At 42.1% G+C, this 9664-nt stretch overlaps 2 protein-coding genes and 1 pseudogene across 2 annotated transcripts in view; all 3 read left to right on the top strand.

Moving 5' to 3' along the window:
• The window catches only part of LOC102847265 (zinc finger protein 350-like), a 4253-nt gene extending 2501 nt beyond the window's left edge, over positions 1–1752 (top strand). Inside the window, exon 2 of the mRNA XM_006897314.1 lies at positions 1579–1752. Coding sequence (XP_006897376.1) covers positions 1579–1752 — 174 coding nt within the window. The remainder of the gene's footprint in view (positions 1–1578) is intronic.
• The window catches only part of LOC102851211 (zinc finger protein 585B-like), an 80610-nt gene that overhangs the window by 18138 nt on the left and 52808 nt on the right, over positions 1–9664 (top strand). The window lies entirely within an intron of this gene.
• LOC102846861 overlaps positions 7276–9664 on the top strand; it is a 9776-nt pseudogene continuing 7387 nt past the window's right edge.

Below are 9664 nucleotides of genomic sequence, written 5' to 3'. Positions count from 1 at the left end.
TTTCACCATGTAAAAGGCTAGCCGTCCAAAGAATGCCAGTTCCAGGAAAAGATTTTGTCAGCTTTGAGGGAAGGTCCTTTTTTCCTTTCAGCATCTGTGTGCCAGATATTCCTTGGAGATTTCCACATGTCTTGGCATCACTCTGGTCTTGGCTCTAGGAGATTCTCAGCAAGAGACACTGGGTCCAAAGACATTGAGTGTTCTGCTCCTAGCTCTCCTTTCATGATGACTCTGAAGTCCCTCTTTCTGCTCACCTCTTTCTCCTTTTATCCAAGTTGAAAGATGGGTGCGTGCCACACTCCATGGGAACTCTCTTTTCAGCCCATCAGGGTTGTGACCTCCTTGAGGGTGTTGCATCTCACCTTGACCCCCTTAAAACTGATTGCATGATCATAACTCAGATCACATCCTGGTGGCTAATTACATCATGACATAACTGCCACATTTCATCATGCTTAATTGCATATATATATATATACACACACACACACACATATATACATTTACGTGTATATATGTGTGTATTTATACATATATACATACACATACACACACATATATATACATACATTTTTAATTTTTTTAAGGGGACAAAATTCAGCTCCCAAGGGATTTGTTCTGCTTTCTCCAATGTGCAGCAGCTTTTTTCTGGTCTTATTGCCCTGAAATCTGGCTTCTCTCAGACTTTCCTGATAGTGTCTAGAATGCAGCTTTCAATTCAGCTTGCCCTGGACTCAAAGCCCAAAGGTAAAGGAGGAAAAATCATTTTTAAATAAAATTTATTTTAAGCAGTGGTTTACAAATCATATTGGGGAGACTTTTATAAACTTCCATTAAAATTTAAAAAAAAATTGTGGGTTTGTTTTTTTTTGCGTTTTTTTTTTTTAAGGGGAAAAAATGAGAGAGAAGTGAGGTGAGGTGCCTCCTCCAAGGACTGCCATCAGGAGATGTCTCGGGGCTCAACAGCAGAGCCATTGTCAACAGACCTGGAAGGGATTCACGGAGTGAGTTGATGGATCCAGTCCCTGAAGAGGCTAGTGACAGAGTGGGTGGTGACAACCAAGGTCTACTCTGTTCCTTAGTAAATGATTTGTAAACCTAACGGTGGCCTGTCGGTTTTGTGTGTTCTTCACAAGCTAGTAAGCTTAAGAGAGCAGAGAGAGCTGTGAAAGGGACAGTTGTGTTAGAATTGGTAAAAACATTGTGGGTAGAGACAGATCCCCAAGGCCTTGAACTTCGACATATTTTGACAGAGATACTGTTAACTACTATCCTGCCCACTCACATTTCACAGTAATGGGAGCTGATGTCCCAGTTAATACAATTAAATCTGTATTTGAGGAGTGCACGTCTGTTATTATGTCTGCATAAATGTGTAAAGTTCCTATCTTATGAAGGTGATGATATTTTTGAGAATTTTCCAACACTCCCAATCTTCCAAGTGGCTGTATTGTGCAACATATGATTTCAAAATAGTGTGCAAACATCTTCTGTTTTTTCTTAGATAACGAAAAGCAAAGTAAGTTATGTATCTAAGTAGAAAATGCTTTCTTAAACAGGGTCCTCTTATTCTTACAGGAAGCACTGACATTCAGTGACGTGGTTGTGAAGTTCACGTGGGAAGAATGGGAGCTTCTGGACTCAGCTCAGAAGGCCCTGTACCAGGACGTGATGTTGGAGAACTACAGAAACCTGGTGTCCGTCGGTGAGGACAGCTCTCCTGGCATGAGCCTTTCCTCTCCCCGCTGCTGAAATCTTTGGGATGTCTGTGTGCTCAGAAGTCAAAGGTTCTGGGGAGCTCTGGTGGCCTAGTGGCAGGAAGCTGCACTGCAATCCCAGAGGAACACGGTTCGAATCCACCAGATGCTCTGCCGGAGAAGGAGACGCAATATCCTCCTGTACCAGTCAGATCTGATTTGATGGTACACGCACACAAAATAATAAAAAATAATAAAAAAATTAAAAAAAAAAGTCAAAGGTTCTTAGTCTACTCCTGGCCCTCGATCAATGGATATCATCTTTTTACTTTTACCTGAAAACTCTTTTCTTTGTACCTTTCATATTTTTCTTCTTCCATTAATACATCCCCCCTCACATTAATATATTCTTTTTAAAAAAAATTTTTACATGTGTGTGTGTGTGTAGCGTCAAATCAGATCTGATTGATACAGGAGGAGACTATCCCTCCTTCTCCAGCAGAGCATCTGGTGGATTCAAACCACATACCTCTGGGCTTGCAGTGCAGTTTCTTGCCACTAGGCCACCAGATCTCCCTAATAGATTCTTTTACAAACTATCACAGTTTGGTGAGTCTAACATTGTCTGCTTTCTCATGAACAGGGTATCAACCTAAGAAATCTGATGCACTCCGCAGGTTGGAAGGAGGTGAACAACTGTGGACTAACTTCCCTGAATACCAGAGAGGAAGCTTTTCAGGTGAGTGAGAGCGTAGCGGTGGGAGGAGGAGGCTCTGTATTTCTAACTCAAGTAAAAGAAGGCATCACATCTGTAAGGGTGTCTAGGAATAAATATAAAGAAATATCTATCTTCCCTCTGAGACCTTTTTCTTTCTATGATACAAATACATACTCTTAGTAATGAGGTCACATCTGCTTATTTGTCTACAATCCAACCCTCCGGCTGCTCCACAGAAGAGAGGTTGTCCAAAAAGCCTTCCATCCTCAGGAAACTAATGAGGGTCCCAGAAGTCAGAACCACCTTCAGTGCACTGAGTTCTGGTTGGACGTTGCAAACCTCGCTGGCTGTTTTACTCTTGTAGGAAAGTGGTCTCTCCCTGTTCTGTCATCTCCTTCCTTAGCTTCTCTATTTCTGACTCTGAGCTTCTCTAAATGTTGTGATCTCAGTGAGTCAGAAGCTAGGGGTGCCTTATTCCTCCATGATTTCCTCTGCTAAGTATTTTCCCAAATAAACCTCTTAATATATTTGAATTTACAAAAAAAAATTGTTGTGATTTGTTTTCAACTTGTTTTTCTAAGGCTTTAAATATTGTTTATGCTAATTAGTTATTCTATTTGGTATTTGCTTGTTGTTCATTAAGGTCTTTTTAAAAATTTTATTTTATTAATTTTTGTGCCTGTACCGTCAAATCAGAACTGACTGGTGCAGGAGGAGATTGCCCCTCCTTCTCCAGCAGAGCATCTGTTGGATTCAAACCATGTACCTCTGGGATTGCAGTGCAGCTTCTTGCCACTAGGGCACCAGAGCTCCGTGTTCATTAAGGTTTTATGAAGTAAATATATCAATTCTGTACTAGTGAAGATTGAGAGGCCATACAGCCTCTGATGTGTGTGTCATAAAATGACCTGTGTTTTACATTCTCTGCAGGGAGCATTGGTGGCCTAGTGGGTAAGGTGTTGTGCTCGAAATCCCAAGGCAAGCAGTTCGAATGTAATAGCAGTTCACAGACAAAGGTGTCCAGTCTCCTCCCATGTGACTCAACTTGTGTGAAATCCCACTATGGGGTCAGCTGTGAGTCAGTTCCAACGCCACGGCAGTGAGTCCTGTGTTAGAACCCATCAAATCTGTGTGCATGAGCCGTACGTCATCTAATGTTATTCCTCCTCATCTAAGCTCACAGCCATCAGCTCTCCTCCAGTGGGTTTCTGAGGCTGTAAATCACGGGCTGTAAATGCCCATCTCCCGGGGAACAGCTGGGACCTTTGCTGTTATGTGCCGTCCAGTCGCAACTCATAGTGACCCTGTGTTCAGCAGCTCTAAACTCTACCCTTGGACCGTTAGAGGCCTATTTTTGGATTAACCAAGCAACTGTCTACAGCTCCGTACCTTCATCCTACAGTCATTTATTTTTTTGTTGTGTTGTTTTTCATCACAGAGTGTACATGTAACAATAGATGTGATATTTTATTTATGCTCATGTCCAGATATTGTTGGATTTGTTGTGTGCCCTGGACTGGGATGGAGTCATGGCTACATCACGTTTTCCGGATTAGTTAAATACATAATTGGCACGTCCCACCCTTAATCTCATAGAACAACCAGTGGACTGAAACCAGTGCCTTTGGGATTGCAACCTAGCTTATTCTTTTTTTTTGTTTTTTTTTATTGGGAAAAACATATTGGGGGTGCAAGGAGGTGAGGGATGGGGGCAGAAGGGTGAGGATGGGCCAGGATGCAGTTGCAGAGCTGCACAGTTTGGTCAGTGGGGAGAGCAGGTGAAGGAGATGATGAGGGTCCAGTGGGGCCCAAATGCTACAGAGGAGTGACAAGCATTTTCCAATGGCAATTAAACCAACTGTCTTATTGATTTGGGAATTGGATGCCGACTCTCTGGCTTCTTCATGCTGAACAGGGGCGTAGATGTAAAGGGGGGAAGGAAGGGAGGAAGCTTTATCACCTTACTGGTGGTCTTGGGTTAAAGCTGCTTGCCTTCTTGCTCTGTTAGAAGATATTTTCCTGTCATTTGCTCCCCTCTGGACTGCAAGGTGTTTTCCCAGGTGGGTCCAGTGGGGATGGCTGGTTGAACCCAGAGGCTCCATCCTCCTTTGCTTCCTTAGCTTTCAGTTGTATTTCCTTTTTGTCACTGGCACTGGGTTCAGGGTTAATTCTGGAGTAAAACTCAGTGTTAAGGTTACCTATAGGAAAGGGAGCAAACCTAGAGAGAACAAACTTGTGAGTTACAAATAGAAATTTTATTGTTTTTTGTGTGTATACTGTCAAATCGGATCCGACTGGTACAGGAGGAGATTGTCCCTCCTGGTGGATTTGAACTGCGTACCTCTGGGATTGTAGTGCAGCTTCTTGCCACTAGGCCACCAGAGCTCCCACAGCCCAGCTTCTTACTACTTGGCCATAATATGTACTCAGTGAAATTTGAAATTCTATATCTCTTGCTTCTTAACTCTTTTACTAGATTCATTCCAAATCAGGTGTTGGACATTCATTATTCTCTTCTTTCCTAGAAGTCCCAAACGTTGATGGTCACCTGCCTGGACTCTTGTCTAATGAAAGAGTATTACTCAGACCGGAACACAGTAACCTGAATTCATTGGAAAATACTTACCATCAGCATAAAACTAATTTTCATTTCATGGAAAACCATGATGGATATAAACTGCCTAAGAAAACTATGAAATCCAGTACCACTTTACCCATAGTCCAGCAGAGACCTAGTAGTCAAGTAAAGCACTCTGCTGAGCTCAGTGGACAGAAGACCTTGCTCCACGGTGACTTTGACCCATTTTGGACTGAAATTATTTTCCTGGGAAGGCAGAAATCTAAGGGCAGTAAGGACAAACATCATAGATATCAGACAACTCACAAAATAAAGAAATCCCATGTGTGTCTTGACTGTGGCAAAGCCTTCCACAAGAAGTCAGCTCTCACTGTCCATCAGCGAATTCACACAGGGGAGAGACCCTACGTGTGTAGGGAGTGTGGGAAAAGCTTCAGAACGAAGTGTTCTCTCACTGTTCATCAGCGAACTCATACGGGGGAGAGACCGTATGTTTGCAGGGAGTGTGCGAAAGGCTTCACCAGGAAGAGTCAACTCACTCTCCATCAGAGTACTCACACTGGAGAGAGTCCCAGTGTTTGCAGGGAGTGTGGAAAAGGGTTCATCACGAAGGTTCAGCTCACTGCCCATCAGCGAATTCATACTGGGGAGAGACCCTATGTGTGTAGGGAGTGTGGGAAAGGCTTCATCACAAAAGGTTACCTCACTGTCCATCAGCGAACTCACACTGGAGAGAGACCCTATGTGTGTAAGGAGTGTGGCAAAGGGTTCATCATGAAGGGTGAACTCACGATCCATGAACGAACACACACTGGAGAGAGACCCTATGTGTGCCGGGACTGCGGAAAAGGCTTCATCAAAAGGGGTAAGCTCATTGTCCATCAGCGAATTCATACTGGGCAGAGTCCCAATGTGTGCAAGGAGTGTGGAAAAAGGTTCGTCAGAAAGGATAACCTCACTGTCCATCAGCGAATTCATAATGGAGAGAGACCCTATGTGTGTAAGGAGTGTGGAAAAGGGTTTGTCACGAAGGGTGAACTCACCATCCATCAACGAACACACACTGGGGAGAGACCCTACGTGTGTCAGGACTGCGGAAAAGGCTTCACCAAGAGGAGTCACCTCATTGTCCATCAGCAGACTCATAGTGGTGAGAGTCCCATTGTGTGCAGGGAGTGTGGAAAAGGGTTCATCGCAAAGGCTTACCTCACTGTCCATCAGCGAAGTCATACGGGGGAGAGGCCCTATGTCTGCAGGGAGTGTGGGAAACGGTACTTTAAGAAGGGTTACCTCACTGTCCATCAGCGAACTCACACTGGAGAGAGACCCTATGTGTGCAAGGAGTGTGGGAAAGGGTTCATCGCAAAGGGTGAACTCACTAGCCATCAACGCACACACACTGGGGAGAGACCCTATCTGTGCCAGGAGTGTGGAAAAGGCTTCACCAAGAGGTTTAACCTCACAGTCCATCAGCAAATTCATAATAGGGAGAGTCAGAGTCCTAATGTGTGCAGGGAGTGTGGCAAAGGGTTTATCAGAAAGGCTTACCTCACTGTCCATCAGCGAATTCATAATGGAGAGAGACCCTATGTGTGCAGGGAGTGTGGCAAAGGGTTCATTACGAAGGGGAAACTCACTGTCCATCAACGAACTCATACTGGAGAGAAGCCCTATGTGTGCAAGGAATGTGGGAAAGGCTTCACTGAGAAGACAAAGCTTACTTGTCATCAAAGAAGTCACTGAAGGACGACCCAATACAGACAGTCACTTTGGTACAAAGGAAGATGTCATTCCTCCTACGTCAACAAAGACCATACAGAATACTTTCCGTCATCCACCCTGTTCGCAATCCTTTGATATGATTTAAGGCTGTAACTGAGCCTTGAATTCCTGTGTCAGCAAGAATTTTCTTGGATGTCTGCTCACAAAACCAGGATCCCTGATGACACGGTGGTTGAAACACTAAGAACTTTTTTTTTAAAGTTTATTTTATTATTTTTGTGCGTGTACCGTCAAATCAGATCTGATTGGTACAAGGAGGAGATTGTCCCTCCTTCTCCAGCAGAGCATCTGGTGGATTTGAACCACGCACCTCTGGGATTGCAGTGCAGCTTCTTGCCACTAGGCCACCAGAGCTCCCTGAAACACTAAGAACTTTTAACACACCAGTTCCTTCCCCTGAGAAAGATGTGGCAGTTGTCCTCAAGAAACACATAAAGAGGGAGTGGTCAGTATCACCGCTCGTGCTGCACAAGTTCCTATTTGTCTCACCCGCAGTGGACATGGTCCTGGTCCTTGTGCTAGCATACAGCTCAGACCACAGACAAAATGGACCTGTGGGGGAAAAACAGTCAACTGTAGTAGGGAATATTACAGTATGAAAACAAGTTTTAATAATAATAAAACAGTAATTCCTTCAATCCCTTTATTAATAGAAATTCTCCTTCACTTTGGACTGTTTCCCCTCGAAGGATAAAATGCTATTATTCTAGCCCCAAGAAAATTGTACTTAACAGAACAAACCAGAGTATTTCCTATCCTGGGGATATTGACAATGCATTTTAGGATATTCTGCTTATAATAATGGATTTATTGGAAATGTATTTCAATGTCCTGATAGCAATATAGAAAGTAATTTGTGGGTGTTGCGTGAGGCCAGGTTTATTAACCATAACCCGTTCTTGGAAATGCTTAAAGAATTTCCCTAAGTAATCGTACATGTGTATTATCATGTGTTAGATCACTGTACACTTTGTTAAAAGCACAGTGTCTTGCAGATTGTGATCAGAAAAATTATTCATGTATGAATGTCACTTTTGTAGTTAATGAAATGGAATATTATTAATCCAGTATTTAGGAATTATTCCAGAAAGTTTGGAATATAACTTGTAAAGATTGCCTTACGACTCAGTGAATTTCATCCTCTTCAGAATTACTGTTTTTGTTTGTTTGATTGCCTTCAAGTCGAGCAAGACTCATAGAGGCCCTATGAACAAAAGGCTTGAAGGCTCTATACAACTATCAGGATTTATCAAAGTTCATAGTTTCCACAGGCATGTTATTTAGGAAGTGGATGCCACCCCTGCTTCCAAACACTTCCGAATATGTTATGGTAACTGTACAACCTACATATACTTTCCCAACAGTTAATCTTCCTAGTACTTGGTTTCCGTTCAGCAGCAGAACGTTTATTTAAATTTTTTTATTATTAATTTTAATAAAAGCTTACAGAGACTGAGGATTTTTATTCCTTCACTGTAGCACTTTTTGCCCTTCCCATCCCTCCTTCCCCCCAATTCACTCTTCTCTTTGAAAAGTAAAAGAAAAATTATTTCATTGTTATACATTTCCTCCCCCCAAGTCCACTCCACTATGCAGCCTTCATTCTGGACTCCTGTCCTGACAAAAATACCTAATCACATATCCCTTTTAAACAGTTTTCTCCCTCATTTGTTTCAGTGCAGTATACATTATTTCTCCCATCTTTCTCAGTCTCCCCCCAACCCCGTTGTCAGTCCTCTTTTACAACAGTGGCACTATGCAGTATATGTACTTTTGTGACAGAGATATTTAACTCAGCATAATATCCTCCAGGGTCATCCACTTTATATAATATTGCATGAGTTCATTGCTTTTCAGTGCAGTTTAGTATTCCATTGTGTGAATATACCAGAGCTTCTCTTTCCATTCTTTTGGGCACTTAGGTTGTTTCCAACTCCTAGCTATTGTGAACAAAGCCTCAATGACTATGGGTTTGCATATATTTGCTTGGGTGGCAGATATCGTCTCTTTGGGGTATATTCCCAGTAGTGGAATTGCTGAGTCAAATGGTATCCCTATTTGCAACTTTTTGAGAAAGCACCATCCCACCTTCCACAGTGGAGAACATTCTTTACATCTCATTTATCAAGGACATCAACGATCGCCGAGATTCATAGGTTTAACTATTACTGGAATCACTCTCTTGTCTGCTCTAATTCCTACTATGACTGTTTCTCTAATACCTTTACCATATCCCATTAAAACTACTCAACTTAATAAAATAAACAGAAGCACTATTGAAACATTGATACCTCAAAAAAAGTACTGATCAAGATTTGCAATTAAAATGAAACTTGTGGGGAAAATCAGTAGTCACTCTTAAAAGAGGACGCAAAGTTATGCAAACACATCCAATGTTACAATGTGTTTACTAATATAATTATGTATGTGTAACAAATTTTCTTGGTAATAATTCTGCTTTGGATAAGACCCACAGTAAATTATTAGGTGGCTAGGAAAATTCAAATGTAACGTTGAAAATAAAAATGTTTCAAAAGAAGATACAAGCTCTTAATGCAAGTCATACTCCTCTTAGTGATCCTAGTGAGGTAGCAAATTCTATCACAGATGAATTTAATAGTTTGAGTCTTTTTGCTGCTATTAAATCTTTTGTATATAATTTTGTTCTTGTTATTATATGACTGATTGGATTTTCAGTAAGTTATGATAGTACTATGATTTTTATGTTGTTATTGTTGTTATTATGTGCCGTCGAGTCGTTTGCGACTCATAGCGACCCTATGCACAACAGCCCTAAGCCCTGCTCTATCCTGCGCCAACCGCACTGCCTCTGACACACCCATCCCGATTACCCCAGTCACCGAATCAATCCATCTCGTACAGGGTCTT

Source organism: Elephantulus edwardii, unplaced genomic scaffold (genome assembly GCF_000299155.1).
Source record: "Elephantulus edwardii isolate Elephantulus edwardi_28Jun2011 unplaced genomic scaffold, EleEdw1.0 scaffold00208, whole genome shotgun sequence".
Taxonomy (NCBI): Eukaryota; Metazoa; Chordata; class Mammalia; order Macroscelidea; family Macroscelididae; genus Elephantulus; species Elephantulus edwardii.
Note: the sequence above shows the minus strand (reverse complement) of the source record. Positions and strands in the feature narration are given on the sequence as shown.